Source organism: Mobula hypostoma, chromosome 5 (assembly GCF_963921235.1).
Source record: "Mobula hypostoma chromosome 5, sMobHyp1.1, whole genome shotgun sequence".
In the NCBI taxonomy this organism is placed as follows: Eukaryota; Metazoa; Chordata; class Chondrichthyes; order Myliobatiformes; family Myliobatidae; genus Mobula; species Mobula hypostoma.
In genome coordinates this window covers 164,367,856-164,393,558 of record NC_086101.1, presented here as the reverse complement: position 1 = coordinate 164,393,558, position 25,703 = coordinate 164,367,856, and the positions used below count along the sequence as shown (strand labels likewise).

Here is a 25,703-nt window from a genome sequence, read left to right as displayed (position 1 = left end):
ATCTCAAACCTCTGCTGCCCTGCAGCTATACCCAATCACGGGGAAGGTTTCAGGAGAAAAACTGAAGGAAAAATCCAGAGCTGGAGTCCCTAAGGCAGACCTACATTGAATTCAATGATCACTGGCAACTCCTGCAACGCTGCTAGTGCCAAACTGTATCAGTCTCTGCCATTCCTTTGGATGCATCAGCTGAGTGGAGAGGGAGAGCCTGCCTCATGGGCAAAAACTTGCTCTCCACACCATAATGCCCTCACTTGAATATCATGTAGACAGCTGGCACACAACATCCATGGTCAACCCCAACCAATGGAGGGCATCAAAACTACTTCATGTGTTAAGTGATATTGCAACAATCATGTTCTTATAAAATGGTGCGATATCTGACTCTAGATGCTTCGGTACAGTTACAACAGTGGCTTCTATCCAGAATGTAGGAGAATTGTCCAATGTATCCTGTCCACAAAGTGTAATCAGTCTACTCTCAGTCATAGAAAGTGTCCCCAATTCCTCCAGGATTATTTAGCAGTATTTTCTAAACAATTTCCTGCTCACTTTGGGTCCCACCAAGAGTACGTTATACCTTTGGAGACACAAGAGACTGCAGGTTCTGGAATCTGGAGCAACAGACAATCTGCTGGAAGAACTCAGTGGGTCAAGCAGTATCTGTGGAAAGAAAGGTAGCCTGATGCAAGATTTCAACCTAAAGCGTTGACAATTCCTTTTCTCCACAGACGTTGTTTGACCCACTTTATACACTTCATCCCAGGGTGACCTGAGAATGGCCCTAGGTTAAATGAGGAATATGATATATATTCCTGCATTAGCTAGAGTTGTACCTACCACTAGAGGAAATACTTGTCCAAAACCTATTGCCTCAGCCCCAGATTATTTTTAAAGAAGTTTTTCAAATCAGGAACCCTTAGGTGCCTCATCCATAAACTTTTCTCTATTATTAGCGAGGAAGTGGGAGTTCTATTGAGATGTGCACTGAGTTTAGTTCCATCCTTATCTTCTCATTCAGCACTTTGGCCTGTGTACAGCAAAAGATTCAAGATTCAAGATTCAAAATAGATTAATGTCATTTCCAGTACACAAGTGTAAAGTGTTACTCTGGATCCGACGCAGCACAAAAAAACTACAATAAATATAAATATATAAGATAGCTTGTGTGGGCACGTGGCCAAGTGGTTAAGGCATTGGACTAGCTACCTGAAGGTCGTGAGTTCGAACCCCAGCCGAGGGAACGTGTTGTGTCCTTGAGCAAGGCACTTAATCACACATTGTTCTGCAATGACACTGGTGCCAAGCTGTATGGGTCCTAATGCCCTTCCCTTGGAGAACATTGGTGCCATGGAGAGGGGAGACTTGCAGTATGGGCAACTACTGGTCTTCCATACAACCTTGCCCAGGCCTGCACCCTGGAGAGTGAAGACTCTCGCAAGATAGCTTATATAGATAGATTGATTATATGTCCATAAAGTAACACTAGGCACATGAGTGTCTGTACATAAGGAGATGTTGACTGGAAATGATAAAGTAGTGGTGGTGGGGTGTGTGGAGGACTGGACTACATTCAGGTTTGGCATGATGGGTGGCAAGCTATACCCTGGACAAGTGCTAGATAATGATGATTAGCAACAAGAGAAGGACTATTCATGTAAATTGATGTTCCATGGTAGTATCTTCATCAAAATATTTAGGAACATCTATTGACCAAAATCCTAATTAGATCAGTCGAGTAAAAGCAGCAGCTATGAGAACTGACCAGAAGTGAGATATTTTCTGATACATTCTCCAACTCAAGGCTTAAATCAGGAGTGTGATGGAATACTGACCAATTGTCTGGATGTGAGCAGCTCCAATTACACTCAAGAATCTCAACACTGTCGACAATAATGTATCTTGTTTGACTGGTATCACACCATGGATGGTAAACATTCACTCACTACTGGTGCAGTTTGATTGCAGTCACTTTTTTCTCATGCGAAAAAAAAGTTATGGGGACAACTACTAGTGGTCTTTAAAATTATGAAAAGTTTTGTTAAAATGGATACAGGGAGCATACAGCATAGAAACAGAGCTTTCGGCCTGACTTGTCCATACCGACCACGGCATCTTCACTGCTAGTCCCAGTTTTCAATGTTCAGCCCATAATCCTTCAAGACCTATACTCGTGAAAATGTGCATAACTAGAGCAATCAACATTCAGTTAAAATCACTTTACCGAAAAAACACTACCCATGAATCTCTTCCCCCCTCCCCACCTCCCCAGAATGATAAGATGAACTCAACCTTATAACCTCTTTGTGGTCTTGCACCTATTGGTGGCCTGTGCTGAACTTCCACTGCATCTGTAACACTTTATTCTGCAGTCTGTTATTGTTTTCCCTTGTGCTAACCTCAATGTACCGTTGTAATGAAATGATCTGTATGGATGACATGCAAAACAAAGTTTTTTCACTGTACCTTGCTACATGTGACAATAATAAAAATTTACCAATTCACCAGTATGAAAACTGCTACCACCGGGAATGTCAAAGTGAATAGTATAAATGTATTTAAGACGTGGATGGACAAAAATGTGATGGAGAAGAGAATAAAAGATTATATGGATAGTTTTAGATGCAGAAAAGTTGGAGGACATTCAAGTGCATAATATCAGCGAGCAGTAGCTCAGGATAAATGGACTAAGAAAATCTATCTAAACCTATTATCAATTACAAGATTCAAATCAGCAATCTACTGAGGCTCCTTAGCTATACCTCCCAAAGCTGTGATCTCTGCCACCTACAAGTAACAATATCAGAAAACCGTAACCAGCACACTTGCTTTGGGATTGCATGCAATCTCAACTTGAAGCACATTGCTATCCTTTCATTTAGGATGGTGGAGTGGAGATACGTCTCTACCAAAGAAGGTGTAAGGTGCTCCTTCCTTCTACTGGCCTGCAGGCCTCCCTTGGGCAATGTGTAGCACCTGCTTGCCTAACCACCCCCCCCCACACACACACACACACACACACACACCACTCATCAGGATCACATGAAGCCATGGGAGCAGGCAGTGGATGGTCCTATGAGCAGCTGGTGCATATTACAGGTCCTGGTTATGCCACCACTAATGACAATCTCTGAAGAGTATTGGTAATGGCTGGGGCCACCTGTCCTCTAAAGACACTGCCCTGATGAATGGCAAACCACTTCTGTATAAAAATTTGCCAAGACCAATCATGGTTAAAGACCATGATCGCCTAAGTCATACAACACGGCGCATGATGATGATGATGGTGACCTTCACATTGTCAGGTCAAAATGGGGGAATTCCTTACTGCACTGCATGATATGGATGACAAAGTTCAAGTGGGTCACCGACTGCCAATTTCACAAGACTATTCTGCTATAAGGAATGAACTTAGGGCATGTCAGGAACCCCCACAAACCCATAATAGATTTTAAAAAGGTGAGCATTTGCATGGAAGGTCTAATAAAATATCAATATGCTAATTTAACTGTGTTCCAGGTGTATTTATGGACCAAATGATTATTATTACAATTAACATGTATTGGTTTATCATGCACATTATTATTAATTGGAAAACAAAATAAAACTTATTATTTACCATATTGCTCATGTTTTTATATTAATAACATAATACATCTTGACTAATTTGGCTAATATGTATAATCAGTGACTGATACACTAGGTTTATTACAGAATTGAACATTCTTAATGAATCAAAAGGACATCACTGTAAAATTGATGCCACATTCTTTGTCAGCATGACACAGAAACCGTATAAAACATATATGCATTATGCAAAATATTGGGATGATGTTGGAAAGATTATATTTTTTTCCATTCTTTTGTTGGCTTGAGAAGGTAGTGGTGAAATTTTATATTGAGTTCTTTTGGGATTTATGTTTTACAGTAGCATTAAGTAAGAAGTAGCAGGATGTTAACCTAGCAGCAATGGAAAAAAGTTGAAATGTATCTAAGCCCGGGTAGTGTATGATTTGGAATTTGGGCAGATATTGAACAAGCAAGATACATTTCATGTTGATACAAATAACATGGCATCATTTTTGTTTGCTCTCATAGCAGAATTATGAATATGGACTTCACCGGAATCCACGATGACCCCACAACTGAAGTGAAAAGCAGGTATTTTCTATCACAATGTCAACCAATTACTAACCATTTGGACATCTTGCTGCAAATAAATGAGCATCTGGAGGAACTCAGTGGGTCAGGCAACATCTGGTAATTGATAATTAGTTTATTAATGTCACATGTACTGAGATACAGCACAAAGCTTTGTTTGCATGCCATCTAGACAGATCCTTCACTTAAATCTTCAAAATACCCAAACACAATTTGCAGATGAATTCTGAGAATATATGATCTTACATGAAAAAGTTAAAAGTTTTGCATCGAAACATATCATATTATAATTGATCAGTAATGAGTTTGGCGTTATTGCTGATTTTATGGTGCTAAAATGGTGAATAATTGATTTGCAGTGCATGTAAGACCTACATTATGGGGGATGGGTGGTGTTTTGATTCCTAGAAATTGGTCTGCATCATGATTTTCAGTAACTTGAAACCAGCTCATCTGTGCACGTATCAAGAAATGCAAATTGATTAAAAAAATATTTTGTTACCTAACTTTTCTGAGAGCAAATTTTATTTCTGCATCTCAAACTTTTGGGTAGTGATTTGTGAATTCTGTAAGGGGTAAATTTCCAAAGCTGAATGCCTGCAATGCATGTGTCACCTGTACTGTTTGAAGACAATTTATTGGGCATCACAGACACCAATAACTTGGAACGCAACTTGTCTGAAGAATAAATCTTGTGAGTTACATAATTCACAAATTTATAAGATCTTAAGCCAGAACTATTTCCTGCAAAACTGCTACGAAGTTTTATACAAAGTAGCCTTCCATCATCTCATCTTATTTCTAATATATACATCATTCTTAGACTTATCCTTACCCTGCCAACTACAAGCTGTGAAGGAGGGTATATTAACAGAGGGGAGGGAGGGAACGTCGACTCAGACCATGAGAGGCCTGCATCAGGCATTTTCATGCCTTACAAGGTGCAGATTGGAAGTCTATGTGGGGCGCCACTCCTCGCACAGACTAGAGAAATGTGTGATTAAGTGCCTTGCTCAAGGTCACAAACTTGCTGCCACAGCTGAGGCTTGAACTAGCGACCTTGAGATAACTAGATGAACGCCTTAACCACTTGGCCACGTGCCCAACACAATATTAACAGAACTGAAAAAAAAATGCACACCAAAGATCTGAATATCTTTTATGGCAATTGATTCATAATTGGTGTAATAAAATTGACTGAAGATATTATGCAAGATTTTCCCTCATCCAAATTAATAATGCAAATATGAATCAGCATTATGTGGCAGCAACTTGATGCATAAAATCATGCAAACCCAGTCAAGAGGTTTAATTGTTGTTCAGGTTAGACATCAGAATGGGGAAGGAATGCCATCTAAATGACTTTGACTGTGGAATGATTGATGGTGCCAGATGGGGTGGTTTGAGTATCTCAGAAATTGCTGATTTCTGAGCATTTTCACACACAACAGTCCCTGGAGCTTACAGAAAGTGGTGTGACAAACAAAGCCTTATTAATGAGAGAGGTCAGAGGAGAATGGCCAGACTGGCTCAATCTGACAGGCAATATATATAGATAGATATCGATTTAGGGTAACACATTTTTTAGTATTCCAGGAAAGATTTTTAAAAATGCATTGAGATTTACAAGAGTGAGATTGGGAAGAATTTAAAACAACAAACCTCAGTGATTAGCTGGTTGGGAGATGTTTCCTGACATATCTGTTGTAAGTCTTTGAGAAGGTTAGACAAAAAGAAGCATAAGCAGTAAGTAGTGTTTGCTTAGATTTTTAGAAGGCCTTTAACAAAGTGCCACACATGAGGCTTCTAAACAGGATAGGAGCAAATGGTATTACAGGGAAGATATTAGCATGGATAGAAGATTGGCTAACTGGCAAGAGGCAATGAGTGGGAATAAAGGGGTTCTTTTCTAATTAGCTGGTATGACCAATGGTGTTTTTCAGGGGGTCATCAATGGGGTCCACTACTTTTGTACTACATGGTATGCTAATGACCTAGATGACAGAATGGATGTCTTTGTGGCCAAATTTATGGATGCTAGCTGGAGGGGAAGGTGGTGCTGAGGAAGCAGCGAGTCGACAGAAGGACTTTGATGCATTGGAAGAATGGGCAAAGAAGTGGCTGATGGAATATTGTGCAGGGAAGTGTATGGTCATGCAAAGGGTAGATGGAATACAAAATTCAGAAATTGGAGATGCAAAGAGAATTGGGCATCATATTGCAGAATTCCCTAATAGTCAACTTGCAGGTTGAATTGGCAGTAACAAAAGTAAAATGCAATGTGGTATTCATATCAAGAGGACTAGAATATAACAAAGATGTAATATTATGGCTTTACAAGGTGTTGCTCAGACCACATTTGGAATATTATGAACAGTTTGGTCCCATATTTAAAGAAGGATATTCTGACATTGAAGAAGATCCAGAGGAGACCAGGGATGAAACAATTAACATATGAGGAGTTTTTGATGGCTCTGGGACTGTACCCGCTGGAGTTTAGAAAGATGGGGGGGGGGAGGGGGGAGATTATTGAAACCTACCAAAAATTGAAAGACCAGATTAGAGTGAATATGCAGAGGATGTTCCCAAAGGGCAGTTTCCAATTAGAAGGACAATCCTTTAGAACCGAGGAGGAGGAATTTATTTAGCCAGAGAGAAGTGAATCTGTGGAAATCAGTGCCACAGATGGCTGTGGAAAAAAGTCAATGGATATATTTAAAGTGGAGGATTTATAGTAACACTGTCAAAGGTTACAGAGAGAAGGCAGGAAAATGGGGTTGAGAGGGAATAATAAATTATCCATGATTAAGTGGTTAAGCAGACTTGGCGTGCCAAATGGTCTAATTCTGTTCTTGTGTCTTATAGAGATTTACTACTTTTTTTGAAATTGCTGGAATCGCTAATTGTGTTCTTAGACTTGTGCTCGAGGTTATTGGAAAGATCTGTGTTTTTTACTATGTTGATTTTCCATGGTTTCAGGTACTATATAAAGTGTGCATTTGGAATTAAATCTCAGGTTTCTAAGTTATTTTCCTTTAGGAAATGATGTGCAAATAGAACCATTGCAATGAAATACACCAATGGACAGTAATAATGAAGAGCCATTTATTATAGCTATTTAATGGCCATTTATTTTATCCTGTTGTTGCAGGCGTGTTGTGATAGCATGCCTACTAAAATCCCCATAACCATGACACCTGCATTACTCATTGTCTACCTCATTAGTAGTTACTGCCTTGCCAGAAAGGAAGCCATAAATAATTGTCTCAAAAAAAATTGGAAGGATATCTTATTTTTAAACAAACTTGGTAAAGAGAGTACATGGACAGACAGAAGGTCTAGATCTTGGTCAAAGACGAAGGTTTTAAGGAGAAATGTTGAAAAGCAGAGAGGTTTGTGGAGGTAATTACAGATTTTGTGTCCTTGACATCTGAAGTCACAACAGTCAAAGACGCAGCAATTCAAATCTGCGTGCTGGCTTGAATGAGAGGACTGTTGATATCAAGCAGGACTGTAAAGCTGGAGGGCATTAGAAATGCATGAAGCCTTGGAGAGGTTTGAAACTAAAGATGAGAATTTTAAAATAAAAATTTCTTAACAGTGCAGATCAAAATTTATAAGTGTGATGGGTGAATGGAGCGTGGTGTAAGTTAGGATACTCATAGCAGGATTCTGCAAGAAGCTTATAGAGGGCAGGAAGTCGAAGGGCAGCAAATAATTCATCGTAATAATCAAGTTTATAAGCAATAGCAAGGCTGTCAAACACAGATGAAATGAGGCAGGGATGGAACTGAGCAATTTGTTAAAATAGGCAAATACTGTGAAGGCGTAGTCACCTGATGAAATATCAAACCTAGACTGCAAATTGGTAGGTTCAACTTCAGATGGTTGCCTTGGAGAGGGAAGGAATTAATAACTTGGAAACCAAATTTGTTGTGGGGACAGAAGACAATGTCTTCAGTTTTGTCAAAACTTAGTTGGAAAACACAGTAACTCATCCAAACTGGATACTTGACAAACAGTCTGCCAATAGAGATGTAATGGATGAGCTGAGAAGAGTCGTGTGAACTGGAGCCATGCGTCATCAGAGTACACCTGGAAAAGGTGTTTTTGAATGATATAGTCAAGAGTCAACACATGAATAAGGACCAATATTGTTTCAGTGAATCCTAAGAAACTACTGTGAAGATGAAACTCAGCCTTCTCCTTCCCACCCTCCCCCCACCTTCTTTGTAGGGCCTCTGCCCCTTCCCCCTACAGTCCCGACGAAGGATTCTGGCCCAAAACGTCGACTCATCGTTTCCATGGATGCTGCCCGACCTGCTGAGTTCCTCTAGCGTGTTGTGAGTGTTACTGTGAAGATGCTGCTGGACTGGAGGAAAAGTCGTTACAATAAGACTGAAAATAACTTTTGCTTTTGTGTTATAGTTAAACCATATCCATAGACGGGTCCAGTAAGAAAAAGATCCTCTTTGTTAAACAGCATGAAGTCACAACAACAGTACAGGGGGGCAGACTGGTAGGTCAGAGTGGGAATGGGGTGAGGAGTTAAAGTGCCAGCAACGGGGGCTCAGGGTTATCTCTGCAGACTGAACTGGGGTGTTTCACAAAGTGATCAGACAATCTGTGTTTGGCTCCCCCAAGAAGAGGAAGTCACAGTGTGAACACCAATGCAGTACACTAGAGCAAAAGTGCAAGTGAACTGCTGCTTCGTCTGGAAAGACTATTTAAGTCCCTAGATGGTGGGAAGGGAAGAAATGACAGGGCAAACGTTGCATTACCTGCTATCACAAGGGAAAATGATTTAAAATCTGGATAGAAGGAGACATGAAAGAAAGAGTTGACTAGGGACTCATGGAAGGAATGTTAAAAAGGGAAGAGGTGTCTGGTGGTGGAATCTCGTTGAAAATGGCAGAAATTGGGGAGAATGATCTGTTGAATGCATAGGCTTGCACAGTGGAACCCAAGCACCAGGAAACTTTGTTCTTGGATATAAGGTTCACTTGTGTCAGAGAAACTTGTTTACCCAAAAAGTGACAAGACTATGAAACCATGTTAATTAGTTGTAGAAAATAGCTTTAATGCATTTAAAAGAAAATTAAACATTTGTATTTATTGGTCTTTAAAATCCCTTCCAGTAGACAGGACCCAAAGCTCCTCACAGTTAACTCAGTTTAAAGTGTAGTAATTGTAATGTTGGAAATAAAAGTCAATTTCTATACTGTGAGCTACCATATTCTGTAAGACGACAATAACTAGATCTACTTTAGCAATGCTAAGAAATAATAATGGCTAGATCATTAAGTAGAAGATCTACCAGGGAGCATGAATGAAAGGCTAATGGCCTACTCTGCTTCGCCTTCTTTATCTGAAGGCGTTGGGGACTCCTCTTATCTGAAGCACTTCAGAGAATATTTTGTGTATGCACAAGAGAGAAGACAGGATCTGGTCTTTCTTATTGGGAGCACATTCAACAACACATCTCTCCGTTTGTATAAACACGACAGATTCTACTGATGCTAGAAATGCAAACGGAACGCCTACCTGTGGCCATCAAACTTCACAACTCCTCCCTTGGAGGGTCAGACACCCTGAGCCAATAGGCTGGTCCTGGACTTATATCCTGGCATAATTTACATATTACTATTTAATTATTTATGGTGCAACTGTAACAAAAACCAATTTCCCCCGGGATCAATAAAGTATGACTATGAAAATGCTGGAGGAACTCAGCAGGTCAGGCAGCGTCCATGTAAATAAGTAAACTGTCCACGTTTTGGGCCGAACCCCTTATCGGGACTGGAAAGGAAAGGGGACGGGAAGGGAAGGGAATGCGTGCAAGTTAGAACGTGATAGGTGAAGTCAGGTGGGTGGGGATATTTTCTCACCCCCCCCTTCCCTCTTCTTCAATTCCTTATTCTGGCCCTCCTCTTACCTCTTTTCCTCACCTGCCTTTCACCTCTCCCTGGTTCCCCCTCCTCCTTCCCTCTCTTCCATGGTCTACTCTTTTCCTTTCATCTGTCAAATCTCCTCCGCTGAATTGTGGGGGTGGGGGGGGGCAGAAACGTACAGCACAGGAACAGGCCATTTGGCCCATAATGCTGTACCGAACCAATTAGATTAGTGATCAACTGGTCAATTAAACCAATCCTCTCTGCCTACACGATGTCCATATCCCTCCATTTTCCTCACATTTCTGTGCCTATGTAAATGTCTCTTAACGTTCGTAATGTATCAGCCTCCGCCGCCATCCCTGGCATCCACCGCTCTATGTAAAAAAAAAACTTGTCCAGCAAATCTCCTTTGAAATTACCCCCCTCACCCTAAATACATGCCCTTTAGCATTAGACATCTCCACCCTGGGGGAAAATTCCCCCTTCTCCAGCACTTTATCTTTTCCACTTATCACCTTCCGGTTTCTTCCTTCATCCCCCTCCCCACGCACCTGGATTACCTATCACCTTTCTTGTACTCCTTCCCTTCCTCCACCTTCTTATTTGGGCTTCCCCCTTCCTTTCTGGTCCTGATCCGATATGTTGACTGTCCGGAGATGCTGCTTGACTTGTTGAATTCCTCCAGCATTTTGTGTGTGGTGCTCTCCATTTGTATTGTAGTTTCAGTTGGGATACTTATTACGAAAGTGTACCACTTTTGCAAAAGAGAGTAAACAGTCGAGGTTTCGGATCGGGAACCTTCTTCAGGACTGGAAAGGAAATGGACTTCTACCTGGCCTGCTGAGTTCCTCCAGCATTTTTGCCTGTGTTGCTTTGGATTTCCGTCATCTGCAGGTTTCTCACATTTGTGACTCTACTATTTAAAGTGTGGATTGAACCACATAACCTTTTGACTCAGTGAACTAAGCCAGGATGGAAGGTTGATAGATACATAAAGCAAAATAAAAGAACGCTGATAAAGTTAAACGAAGACTTGTGTGTCTCTGAAACTTGGGTCCAATGTATAGATGGGAGGCGGCATCAATGTAACAATCCGCTATGTTTCTCATTGCAGCCGAGCCGGGGCAGGGCGCATGCGCGACCGCCTCGCCGGGTTGCTAGGTGGCGACGGTTCAGCGCGAGACGCGGGTATTTTTCCGGTCACATTTTGTCACTGTTTATAACAGGAACACAAGCATGGCGGATCCCAGGACAAGGCAGATCAAAATCAAAACCGGCGTGGTGAAGCGGTAAGGTCAAACGTTACTAAGTGGGAAGAAGGTTGTAGGAGTTGTGCTGTGCACTAGGGCGGTGAACTGGGGCCTGTTCGCTTTCGGGCTGCAGTAACTGGAGCCCGAGGCCTGGGACTCAAGTTGCTGATTCACGCCAGCTGCCGTTTGTTTAGTGTGAAATTCCATTAGTGCTTCTTTACTGTAAGAAACAATGTGGGTCCTTACCTGTTTTGCCGGGATTTATTGAGTTCTCTATGTGTACTAAAATGAATGGAACACATTGGTGCTGACGTTGGTGTAGGCAATGCACCCAGTATTCCATCTTCCAATTAATTTCAAAAGTTATGTATTTCTTTAGTGTTCATCAAAAATATAGTTCGATTCAAACATTTAAACCAAAGTAAGAAAGACTTGCCCTTTATATGGACCCTCTCATTCCTATTTGGCCACCGAAAGCATTTTTATATTAAACAGGTAATTTTAAAAATGATGATCATTGTTAATTTTGTTTGTGTGTAATAAACTCCCAGCAATTCGAATGTCACTGTGAATTGATAATTTGTTTTAGTGATATATATCCCAGAACGCTGGTCTTGTGCCTCTTACAAAGTAATGGGGTGGGTGTCAGTTTAATGCCTCATTGAAGATCAGCTTTATTCATAATATACATTTGCACGTATTAGGAATTTGCTGTGGTGTGTTGGCACGATGTGCAACATTTAAAACAACATTCAACAATTATAAGAGTAAAGAATTATATAAAAGTAATCTTGGTTAAAATATTGCCATGGAATAAAATTTGCAGAGATACATCATGTATTTATAATATAAACAGCAGTGTAAATCTGATTGTTTAACATTGTGGCTCCCTCCTTCACTGAAGTTTCAGCCTGAAGGTTTATACTTGAGTTTGTTAACTAGAGCATGAACCTACAAGCTTCTTACTCTGGGGTGATAATTAAATCAAAAAATAGCTTTGGATGATTGATTTTTTTTGGGTAGTTGTTTTAGTGCAGAAATTCTTTACATCAACTAGCCTTTTATGTAATATATTTTGGGCCCTTTGAAGTGTATTTTGACATATTTGAAGGTGTGTTTAGGATTAATCTTTTCTGCTTTTTCTTCAACTATTGCTATGATTCTTTGTCATTTGCCTCATTTTGAGGAAAAGTCTTTCCTTTTTAAATTAAGATGAAGTCTTTTATTGTTTTTGAATACGCCCAAACTGATTGTGGAGTTGAAGCTGACCAGAAAACTACAATGTTTCATCACATAGCCTGAAGATTTAAATTTAGTTTGATGTATCTTTCAGTTAACAGTGGTCTCGAATGTTCTTGGGAATCTTGGCTCTTGAGACAGGGAAATGCATCAAGCCTGAAATGTGACATATGGCAAATAAAGTGGGATAAATGTAAATTGCAAACCTAGAAATTTCTTTAAAAATTAGAAAATGACAGTAAATATGAATTAAAGCTACTTCTGAGAGGAAGAATTGGTGTGTCCTCTTTGAGTGTTTCATAAACTATCCCTTGATTATTGATTCCATTCCTCTTTGCAACCATATGGAATGAGTCTCATGCAATAATGAGATGGATCCTACACCCCTCTTGAGTCTACAGTGACCATTAAATGCCTTTTTACTTATCTACACTAACCCCATTTTGTACGCTACATTTTCATCATCTCTCCCTAGATTATACCACTCCCAACACACTGGGGGAATTTACATAGGCCGATTACTTCCCAATCCAAATTAAACCAGCAGTTTGACCTGCCACCTACTTCTGAGTTCATAATTTTGTTGGACTCTGATTCAGTTTATTTGCATCATGCCTTTCTTATGTCTGATTTCACTTTTGCACATACTCCTGTTTACTTTCTCTAGTTCAGCACTGTGTCATCCATTGTCATAATATGTGTCAAGTGTCATTCACTAAATTAATGATTAATGCCTTTCCACTAACTTTTGTGCAAGACCTCAGTTTTAAAATTTGCTTTCTTCTTTTCTGTTGTCTTTCTTCCAATCTCTAATCTCTGTAACCTCAGTTTTATAATCTTCCAGGATATTTGGACTTTAATCTAGCTGGTTAGTTATCAAGTAATTTAGTCCCACTGTTACTGGCTTTTGTGCCTCCAGCTGCAAAGGTCATAAGATCTACATTTCTCTTTTTTTTTAAAAACGTATTTGCCTCTATCTTTCTTTTCTCTTTTAAGACTTCTTCACAATATTCTTGTAGCACTTTAGGAAGTTTTGACCATGTTAGATGTGCTGTTTGAAATGGTTCTTAATATTGCTTAGCTGCAGGTGTGTAAATCAATAAAAATGGAAGATAATGAGGAATTGTATAGGATATGAAATACAATGCTAGTGTGGATTGAGTTAAAAAATGAACCTAAAGGATATCTGTATTTATATTAGAAAAATGTTACTTCATAGAGCTGTCATTCTAGGGCAGTTAAAATAATTTTATGTGCAAAAGTTAAATATTATCTCTTCAATCCTTCACATTATGAGTGAAGCACAGTGACTGGTGATTAGAGAAAAATGATCCAGTTTGCTTAGCCAAACTTGCAAAAAGTTTTTCCACAGCTTTTGAATTGTGTTGCTAGTGTGTGGAAATAAATTTAAAATGTTAGTGAAAACTGAAGATTAATACCAGAACTAAAGGTCTAAGGGAATATTGTTGCTGATGGTGTGGTATATGAGTTCATATGGGATGGTATTGAGAACTTGGGGCCATGTAATGTGAGTGTACAGAAGCCCTGCACCGTACCGCACAAGCTACCCGCCTGCCTATGTGTCAGACACAGTCTGTCCCAGCTAGAGCTTCCATGTTGGCCTCATTAGCTACTTCAGAGCCTAGGAAATCGGAAAGGGAGTGAGTCATCCTCAAAAGAAGCAACTGTCTGAAAAGAAACCCACGTTGATACCACATTAATTTCTGTAAGTTTATGCAGACGGTTTGAAAAGTCAGTTGTTTGTTATTCATTACTTGATCTAGGGCAAATTATTCAATTAGGTAAGAACTTTTTTTCCCCCCAAAAATCACAAGTTATGGCGTGGCCCCTAAAGCTCAAGCCACTTCTATGAGAGCAGCCTAGTAAATCTCACTTCCTTGTCCTCCCCACAGCCTTGCAGTTTTTCATTTTCAATTAGCTATCTAATTCCCTTTCGAATGCCAGAATTTGATCTAACTTTACTCTGTCCACTCCGAGTAATGTGATTCATACTCTCCCACTTGATCCATGTTTTTTTCCTTATGTAATTTCTGCTTTCTTTGGTCAATTACAGCATACTATGAACTAAGTTCTTGTCAATGAGAGCTATCTGCACAGTGCTTACCTGTCATGATTTTAATCAGATTCTCTTACAACTTCCTCTTTTCCGAGCAGACCACCTAGGACATTTATCCAAGTTGGGTCCTTTATCCCTGGAATCATTCAACTTTTTTTTGTTATTTATACTCCATCTAAGACTCCAAGATTTTGTTTAAGGTGTGCCTGATAGAACTGGAGGCTATTAATATTCCCAATTGATGACGTCATTTAGTCATCATGTGTTGTGTAGTCACCATGACTTCAAAGATCAAAATAAATTATCAGAGTGCATAGTTTGTTACCATATACTACCTTGAGATTCAGTTCCTTGTGGTACATCTTTGCTTCTATTTGTAAAGCCCAGAATAACAATTTAAACTTTTTTTTCTTGCTCTACTATTTTCAATGTATGCATTCATAAACACATATATCCCAATCACTTTTTAGAATTTGACCTGCGATTTATATTCATACTGGTGTAGATTTTGCACAATTGTGCATAGTTTCATTTGTCATGTGTCCACAAATTCTACTTGGATGGTTAAATTTCTGAAAAAATGCATTACTGTCCCCACAATTCACTAGTCCTCCATGTTTTATTTCACCTACAAATTTGGACATTGTCTTCTCCACCAAGTTGAAGTCATTAAGAAAAACAGTGGTGATAGTATTGACAGTTAGGAAACACCTTTGCACATTCTAATTCAAAAATCTAGCTCACTTCACTGATATGTGTCACTTGGCCAATTTTCTATCCATGCTATTTTTGTCCCTTTTCTTCCGTCAGCTTCAATCTTGATGAGAATCTTCATGTGCATTTTGCTTCTCTTGAAAGGAATAAATTGTATCCTAAACAGATTGAAAAGCTTGAGCATATAGACATTAAGAAAGAGGATGTGCTGTAACTTTTGGAAAGCATCAAATTGGATAAGTCTCCAGGGCCAGATGAGATGTACCCCAGGCTACTGTGGGAGGCAAGGGAGGAGATTGCTGAGCCTCTGGCAATGATCTTTGCATCATCAATGGAGATGGGAGAGGTTCCATAGGATTGGAGGGTTGCAGATGTTGTTCCCTTATTCGAGAAAGGGAGTAGAATTAGCCCAAGAAATTGTAGACCATTGAATGGTTGGTAAGTTGATGGAAAAGATCCTGAGAGGCAGGATTTATGAACATTATGAGCATAGTCAGCATGGCTTTGTCAAAGGCAGGTTGTGCCTTACGAGCATGATTGAATTTTTTGAGGATGTGACTAAACACGTTGATGAAGGAAGAGCAGTAGCTGTAGTGTGTATAGATTTCAGCAAGGCACTTGATAAGGTACCCCATGCATGGCTTACTGAGAAAGTAAAAAGGCATGGGATCCAAGGGGACCTTGCTCTGTGGATCCAGATTGGCTTGCCCATAGAAGGCAAAGAGTGGTTGTAGATGGGTCATATTCTGCTTGGAGGTTGGTGACCAGTGGTGTGCCTCAGGGATCTGTTCTGGGACCCTTTCTCTTTGTGATTTTTATAAATGACTTGGATGAGGAAGTGGAGGGATGAGTTAGTAAATTTGCTGATGACACAAAGGTTGGGGGTGTTGTGGATAGTGTGGAGGGCTGTCAGAGGTTACAACGTGGCATCGATAGGATGTGAAACTGGGCTGAGAAGTGGCAGATGGAGTTCAACCCAGATAAGTGAGAGGAGGTTCATTTTGGTAGGTCAAATATGATGGCAGAATATAGTATTAATGGTAAGACTCTTGGCAGTGTGGAGGATCAGAGGGATCTTGGGGTCCAAGTACATAGGACACTCAAAACTGCTGCGCAGGTTGACTGTGTGGTTAAGAAGGCATATGGTGTGTTGGCCTTCATCAACCGTGGGATTGAGTTTAGGAGCCGAGAAGTAATGTTGCATACAGCTGTTTAGGACCCTGGTCAGACCCCACTTGGTGTACTCTGCTCAGTTCTGGTCACCCCACTACAGGAAGGATGTGGAAACTAGAAATGGTGCAGAGGAGATTTACAAGGATGCTGCCTGGATTGGGGAGCATGCCTTATGAGAATAGGTTGAGTGAACTTGGCCTTTTCTCCTTGGAGCGGTGGAGGATGAGAGGTGACCTGATAGAGGTGTATAAGATGATGAGAAGCATTGATCGTGTGGATAGTCAGAGGCTTTTTACCAGGGCTGAAATAGCTAACATGAGAGGGCGCAGTTTTAAGGTGCTTGGAAGTAGGAACAGAGGAGATGTCAGGGGTAAATTTTTTTTACGCAGAGGGTGATAAGCACTAGGAATGGGCTGCCAGCGACGGTGGTGGAGGTAGATAGGATAGGGTCTTTTAAGAGACTCCTAGATAGGTACATGGAGTTTAGAAAAATAGGGGGTTATGGGTAACCCTAGGTAATTTCTAAAGTACGTAAATGTTCCGCACAGCATTGTGGGCCAAAGGGCCTGTATTGTGCTGTAGGTTTTCTGTGTTTCTATGCAAACACCAGAGTATAGTTAGCACAGGCAGTTGGTCAAATTATTTTGTGGTTACAGTAAACTCATGGAACACAGTACATGCTAGTGTGCATATATAATGTTCTGTTTCTGGAATATAGTGGTATCTACATTGCTGTTTCATTGGGCAAATTATTTGGGTATTATGAGGTGTGATTGTGTCATAAGAAATATAATAGGAAATGATTTAAATATTATGATTATGAAGACACGTAGTCCTCTTTTATTGTCATTTAGTAATGCATGCATTAAGAAATGCGTTATTGTGATATCACAAAACACAGGACAAACCAAGACTGAAAAAACTGACAAAACCACATAATTATAACATATAGTTACAAACAGTGTAACAATACCATAACTTGATGAAGTCCGTGAGCACAGTAAAGTTCAAAGTTTCTCAAATGTCCCACATCTCACGCAGACGGGAGAAGGAAGAAAAAGTTCTCCCGGCCATGCCGACCACAATCCGACTCTGAGTCATCTGAAAACTTCGAGCTCTGATCAGCTCTCTGACACCAAGAACTGAGCGCCATCTCTGTCCGAACGATTCGACTTCCTTCTTGGTCGCCAAAAGCAGGCAAGGCCGGGGATTTTGAGGCCTACCTTCCGAAAGATTCACGACCGCACAGTAACGACAGCAGCGAACAGGCGTTTCAGAAATTTCTCCAGATGTTCCTCTGTGCTTTCACGTCCATTCTCCATCAAATCAGAATTGTCCACGGCCCCTATTTAACGGATACGATATCATTTTTCACCGGAGAGCTGCGCACGCGCGGCACGCTGCCATCTTCTCCTCCTGCCTTCTAATCTTCTAATATCTCATTTTAACGTTCTCTGGGGGTGGGGAGCTAACCAGTGAAGCATAGAGGAAATGCTTGCGACATTTTGTTGGGTAAGAACATCTTGGACTATCTAACCAGTGAAGGAAAATTAAAAAGGTTTTGACATTTCATGGGCCTAAGAGTTTCATAAATTTAACCAACCTTAAGAACCAGCATATTTCATTAAATTAGAATGTCAGAGAAGTAACATGTCACACATAGAAAGACACATCAATATGGTTGCATAGAATCTTTGACAAAAAAGTGTCTGTGAGCATCACAGGAATGATACCAAACAAGATTTGGTAAGAAGCCGCATAAGGAGATGATATGGGCTTTAAGGGCCTTTGATAAAAGGGGGCAGAGCTGAATGAGGCTTGGGCAGAGAATTGTAGAAAATAGAAGTCAGGCAGCTGAAGGAATAAATACATAAGATGCTGGAAATAGCTGGCATGTACGGAGAGAGAAACAGAGCTGGTATTTTCTTTTGGTGATTGGAATCAATTATTAACCTGAAACATATACTCACTCTCTCAAGAGATGCTGCCTGACCTGTTGGTTCTTATTTCAGATCTCCAGTATCAGCAGGTTTATTTTTGCTTTTCAACAGCTGAAGAACATGTGGCACTGGTGGCGCCATTAAATTTGAGGAGGTAAAATGCTAGAATCAGAAAGGAACAGAGAACAAGGAAAACTGGTGGTGGAGGTGAGGGGGCAGCAGTGGTTGCAGATTTGATTTTTAAATCAATATATATCCTGCAAAGGCCGTTAAGTGCAAGGGCCTTGGATAGGTGGTAGAGTTTTGGATCTTCAAGTTATGGGAATCTAGCTAGTAGAAGGAAAGCCTGATATTTCAACAGTATGGTTAAGGGTTTCAGAAGTACGCAGAATCCTGGGTAGAGCTAGACTATTAGTGTCATTTACTTGCTCCCTTACAGTAGTTTATAGACTTTACATTAATGCTGATATTGAGGGCCAATTTTATGTTTACATATCTGCAGAATTCTTATTTTCTTTCTTGTGCCTCTTTTGTTTTAAAAGCTCTTGATTAGTGAGTTAATTCAGAGACTGGGAAAAATAATGTATTCACTGAATTAAGAGCAGAAACAATTTTAAATCTTAAACAATTGTGAGCTGACTTTAAGCTAATTTTAAAAAATTGATTGAAAGGCCACAGGTTGTGTCGTAGTTGAATATAGTTAGGATCAGTTTTCATTGATCAGCAAAGATTTTAGAATCTATATTGTACACACAAGGCAAAAATCTGTCAGCTTGGTGCTAATTTAGGCTGAGGGCTTAGTGTTGATTAAACCAAGCTGACACCAATAGATTAGAATAAGCCTAAAACAATTCACAGTGCAATCCTTTTAGTTTATCTCCAACATTCTTTTAACACTCATATTTAAATGTTGTTGGCATACTATAATTGCACATCTGAGCCTTGACTGAAAAAGAACTTTGCATTAATACCAGTGGGGAGGAGAATATATTGATTTATAATACAGAACATTTTGCTATTTGTAGCATTACTGCAAGAAGCAAGGGTTGCTTCCTCCAGTCATTTTGGATATTATTTTATTTTTGCCTGCTTGCAAATGACATGGCCATCATGTCAAGTAATACAGCCAATATGAAAGATTACAGGTAGGTGCAGTATATCAAAACTGCAACCATGAGGTGTTATCTTCAAATAAGTTAGAGTCAAAGAGCTCCAGATGGCATTCTTGTAAGCAGCACCAGTCCATCTTGAACATTTTACAGTCCAATTTGCCTCTCCTACCTTATACTTCCCAGTAGATCTGTAACCTTTGACATGGTTGACCATGTAATTATTATCATCTAAAGCATCTCCATTGTTGTACAGCTGGACTGGACTACACTCATTTGAACTCTAGTTTTAACCAAAGCTTTTCTGCTCACTAAAGCCTCAGCTGTGGTGTCTCTAAAAGTTTTATTGATAGTGTCCTCTAACTTCTAATGAAGATGCTATTCAATGCCAACATAACCTGGTCTACATTGCTACTTTTTTGACTTCTCCATTATCTTTTAATGTTCATAAGCTTTGCTGATCTTTTGCTACTCTTACCACTGACTTCAAATCTCTTTATGATCCCAACCCTCCTTTAGCACTGTACCACTGGGTAGAAATTACATTCAAATTAATAGAAAGAACAAAATTATTGACAATGATTCTTATCACAAACTTAATTCTCCAGTTACAGATTCCATTCTGATGGTCTGATGCAGAACCATACTGCCTGCAACTTGGAATATAAGATGAGCATCAGACTACAGGTTCAATAAATCATTAAGAATACATATTTTTATTTCCCTAGTTTTTCTCAAATCTGTCTTTACATCAACTTAACTTCTGTTCTCTCTTTCATTCTTGGCCATGTTACCTTTAGATTATTGCAATACAATGCACTCCTGGCTAGCTGACTGCTTTTGATATAATTCTGAAGTTGTCCAGAAGTCTGTCCATATCCTAACTTGCATCAGGTAAGAAACAGGAGATTCTGGAAATGCTGGACATCCAGAGCAACAGAAACAAAATGCTGGAAGAACTCAGCAGGTCAGGCAGCATCTATGGAAACAAATAAATAGGTGACTTTTTGCGCCAAGACCCTTCAGCTGGACTCAGGAAGGAGAAAGAAACCAAAATAAGAAGGTGGGAGGGATGGGAAGGAATAAAGGCTAGAAAATAATAGGTTAAGCCAGGTGGATGGGGTGGGGGGAATGAAGTAAGAAGCTGGGAGGTGTTGGGTAGAAAAGGTAAAGTGCTGGAGAAGGAGGAATCTGATAGAGAGGAATGTCAGCCATCGGAGAATGGGAAGGAGGAGAGACACTGGGGGAGGTGATAGGCAAGTGAGTGAAGAGATGTGGCCAGAGTAGGGTACTGAAAAAAAGGAAAGGGTAAGGGGGGGAGAATTACTGGAAGTTAGAGAAATTAATGTTCATGCCATCAGGTTGGAGGCTACCCAGATGGAATATGAGGAGTTTTTCCTCCAACCTGAGAATGGCCTCATCATAGCAGTAGACGAGGCAATGAGCCAACATGACTTCCCCCTATGGTCTTCAATTCCCTCATCTGGCATCTTCTCTTCTCCTCATTACCTTTTTCCCATAGTCTTCTCTCCTATCAGATTCCTTTTTCTCAGCTTTGCCTTTTTTACCTATCACCTCCCAGCTTCTTACTTCCTCTCCCCTCGCCCACCCACTGGGCTTCATCTGGCCCTGACAACTTACCCACCATGATTGGAATCAGGTTTAATATCACAAGCTTATATGGTGAAATTTGTTGTCTTTGCGACAGCAATACAATACAATACATAATAATAGAGGGAAAAAATAATAGAGAATTATTGTCTCTGTGCATGTGTGTATATATAAAGTAGCGAGGTAGTGTTCATGGGTTCAATATCCATTCAGAAATCAGATAGCAGAGGGGAGGAAGCTGTACCTGAATTGTTGAGTGTGCACCTTCAGGCTCCCCTACCTCACTCCTGTTGGTAGCTATGAGAACAGGGCATGTCCTGGGTGACGGGGATCCTTTCTGAGGCTTCGCTCCTTGAAGATGTTCTGGATACTGCGGAAGCTAATACCCATGATGGAGATGAGTAAGTTTACAATTCACTGCAGCTTATTTCAATCCTGTGCAGTAGCATACCAGATGGTGATGTAGCCAGTTAGAATGCTCTCCAGGGTACATCTGTGGAAGTTTGCAAGTGTTTTTGGTGACATACTAAATCTCCTCAAATTCCTAATGAAATATAGCTGCTGTCGTGCATTCTTTGTTGCTGCATCGTTATGTTGGGCCCATAATAGATCCTCAGAGATGTTGACACCCAGGGACTTGAAATTATTCACTTTTTCCACTTCTGAACCCTCTGAGTACTGGTGTGCGTTCCCTCATCTTACCCTTTCTGATGTCACAATCAGTTCTTTGGTCTTACTGACATTAAATGCAAAGTTGTTGCTGCGACAGCACTGAACTAGATGATATATCGTGCTCCCGTACGCCCTCTCATTACCATCTGAACGATGCTGTACAAAAAAATCTAGCATCACTTCCATCCTGCCCTAGCACACTGGCTGCATTATGGCCTCGTATAGGAACACCAATGCGTTTGACTGGAAAATCCTACAAAAGGTAGTGGTTTCGACCCGGTACATCATGGGTAAAAGCCATTGAGCACATCTACTTGAAATTTTCCTATAGAAACGCAGCATCTATCATCAAAGATCCTCATCACCCAGCCCATGCTGTTTTCTTGCTGCTGCCATCAGGTAGAAGGTACAAGTGCCTCGGGACTTGTAACCAGGCTCAAGGACAGTTACCAGCTTTCAATCATCAGGTTCTTGAACAAAAGGAGATAACTACACTCATTCTACTTCTGGTGTTCCCACAACTGATGGTCTCACTCTAAGGACTCTTTATTTTGTTATTTCATGCTTTTATTTATTCCTATTTATTTATATTTCCATTTGCACAGTGTTGTCCATTGATCCTGTTTATTTTGCCAAGTATACCCGCAGAAAAAGAAACTCAAAGTTGTACGTGGTAACATGTATGTACACAGATAATAAATTTTACTTTGAACTTTCCGCTATGTCTTGTAATCTATTTTCCTGCCTGATGTAACAGTGAATAGTAATAAATGATTAAATAACTGACAGGAGAATTAGCAGGCTCAAAGGACATCTATATTCACAGTGATGATAGTCTAACAATCTAAATGTTTGCTTCCATCTTCTTCAGAGAGAACCACATGGGGAAAAGGAGAAAATCAAGTTTAGACTGAAATTTAAGGTTCAAAAGTATAATGTAGATCTGGCAAATTAAAAATATACTCATTTCTTTCTGGGTTCTTTTGAAGTATTGCATGAAGCAAACAAATGATGGAAGATGCATGTGTAAAATGATGCTTCGTGGCTGACTTTCTATGAGAAATATGGATATTTTGTCCTTGGTTATTGAGGTATAGGATTCAGCATTTGTAAGTTTTGCATGGACCTTAAAATGATAGGTACTGATTAGGTGAACAGTTTTGTCCTAGATGGTGTCATGCTACTTGGATGAAGTTACAACCATCCAAGTGAATGCAAGTACTTAGTGCCTGTTACGCAGCTGGTGTTTTGAGCAGCAATGAAGGTCCACCATCTCTGTCCTTTGCCATCAGAACCAATTTTGGTCTTGGTGGTGTTCAGGGCTTCCTTCATCGTGCCAGTAACTTCCTCTTGGTTTTCCCTACTGTGAGTCATTGAAATCCTGGATGGAGACTCAGGAATACCATCACACACAGATACTGTACAGAACAATTCTTCATTGCTGTTTCCATAACAATTTTGTTTTACCAGTCAGGGTTTTTAGCCCTGAGCTGAAACCCGCAACCTGGAGGACTGATGGACCATCCTTCATCTGGCCTCTACCCTTTGACCTGTTTTGCATGGGTGACCATACCAAAAGTCAAAGCACAAGGCTCTGACTCCAGCCAACGTAGCTCTCCAGGTCATTGAAGTATGCAAGACTCCAAACCACAGAAAGGTTGTGGTCCTCTTGGAAGGAATGCAAGCACATGGAATAAAGAAACTTGAAATAAAGAAATAGTCATTTCACAGTCCTTTTTTAAAAAATTTGAATTGTATTTTTCAGAATATTTCCAATCAATAGGGTATAAAATTGCCATTATTAGTATCTTTATAAGTAACAGAATAGAGGTATTCTGTTAACAGTTCTTTGCTTTACTCTGACCTCTTCCTCCTGAAGAAGTTTTGAAACATCACATCAATAGTTATATTGACTCCAATCAACACAATAAGGCTTCTATAACAGCAATTTCTAGAATAGGTCTGTATTTTAATGAATTTAAATATAGATACCATGGCTTCTCCATGGATTGTCACCTTGTCGTGGTGGAGAAGCTTGTGTGGTCCTGTGATCTGGAGAGCAATGCCGTCTGGAGCTATGCTCCTGGTAGGGTCACCCATGGCGGTGAGGGTGAGGTCCCTAACAAAGAACAATTCAACCAAGAACTCAACGGTGGAACAAGTGGACAAAGTTACTTTGAACTCAATGGCTGTGAAGGCGGATGAAGGCTGCAACAAATCTATCAGCTCCAATCATCGTGGTTTCCATGCCATTGGAATCAGTTGGTTGATTTGTGAAGTATCGTGTGCTTCTTGGAGTGCAACGTCAAGTATACGTTAAACAAATACAAGCACAGGCGTCTTCACTCTGTGGGCCACTTCTTCAGAACGAAGACCATCATCCTCGACCTCAAGGGATAGCCACAACGATGAGATACCATGGCCATGAAAGCACTATTCCATAATCAAAGATTCTCACCACCCAGGCCTTGCTCTTGTCTCTGCTGCCATATCAGGTTGAAGGTACAAGTGCCTCAAGACTCTCACCACCAGGTCCAAGAGCAGCACAGAAGGGGACAGCTACACTCATTTAAGGACTCTGTTGTATCGTTACTTCATGCCTGTTATTTATTATACATAGGCATCCATTAGTCTCGTGAGACCATGGATTTCAAGTCAAGTCAGGATTATTGTCACTTTGACCATAAGCTGCTGGTACAGTACACAGTAAAAACGAAACAACGTTCCTCCAGGACCCCGGTGCTACATGAAACAACACAAAACTACACTAGACCATGTGAGACAGCACAAGGCTGCACTAGACTACGTAAAACAACATTAAAAAAAACTGCACTAGACTACAGACCTGCACGGGACTACATAAAGTGCACAAAACAGTGCAGGGCAGTACAATAATTAATAAACAAGACAATAGGCACAGTAGAGGACATTTTACTATCTATATACTACTAAAGCTCTCATGCTGTGTCTCTCTGTTTGTGACCTCCAATTAGCGCAAACAGTGCATTACAGCAGCACTTTTTTTTGGCTAATTCAAATTAAAATGTGCTAACTTACAGAATGCAGGCAAAGTTCATGGTTATATATTCGTATAAAATTACTCATTCGCCAAAATAAACAGTCTCCCTTTTAACCCGCGACCCGATCAGCCATCATGGAAATTGGGACGCAACAGCCCGACGCATGCGCACGGTCAGCCTCAGCAGCGACACCTACCGGAGCAAAAGGGCAGGGCAGCTCTATTTACCACATATCACATAGGTGGTACATATCACGTCACCATATACAACCCTAAGATTCTTTCTCTGCAATTTATAGTTACTATTCTATAGATTTGCTAATTATGCCTGCAGAGAAAGAATCTTAGGGTTGTATATGGTGACGTGATATGTACCACCTATGTGATATGTGGTATTCTGATAATAAATTTTACTTTGAACTTTAGAAAATGCACCAGTGGCTCTACTTCCTTCAGGAAGATAAAGAAATTCATTCATTGACCTTCACCAATTTTATAGATGCACTTTAGCATCCTATTCAGATGCATCATGGTTTAGTATGGCAACTATACTGCCAGAGACCGCTGAAACTGCAGAGAGCTGTCAATGCAGCTCAGCACATCATCAAAACTAGCCTTCTTTCTACAGACACTGTCTATATTTTTTGCTGCCTCCATAAAGCAGCCAACATAATCATCAGAAATCTCACCGGCCCCAGTTCTTTCCTTCCACCCCAACCCCCCCCCCCCAAATCAGGCAGAAGATACAAGAGTCTGAAAGTATGTACTACAAGACTCTAGGACAATTTTTACCCTTCTGTTCTAGCCGTATTAAAGAGCTGTCCCCTTGTACTGGCTTCTGACA

At 40.3% G+C, this 25,703-nt stretch overlaps 1 protein-coding gene across 1 annotated transcript in view; it reads left to right on the top strand.

The window, feature by feature from the left end:
• The first annotated feature begins 11,189 nt into the window (after positions 1-11,189).
• tbca (tubulin cofactor a) overlaps positions 11,190-25,703 on the top strand; it is an 82,333-nt gene continuing 67,819 nt past the window's right edge. The window contains exon 1 of the mRNA XM_063047685.1: positions 11,190-11,344. Within this exon, the coding sequence (XP_062903755.1) occupies positions 11,292-11,344 (53 nt within the window). The 5' untranslated portion in view covers positions 11,190-11,291. The remainder of the gene's footprint in view (positions 11,345-25,703) is intronic.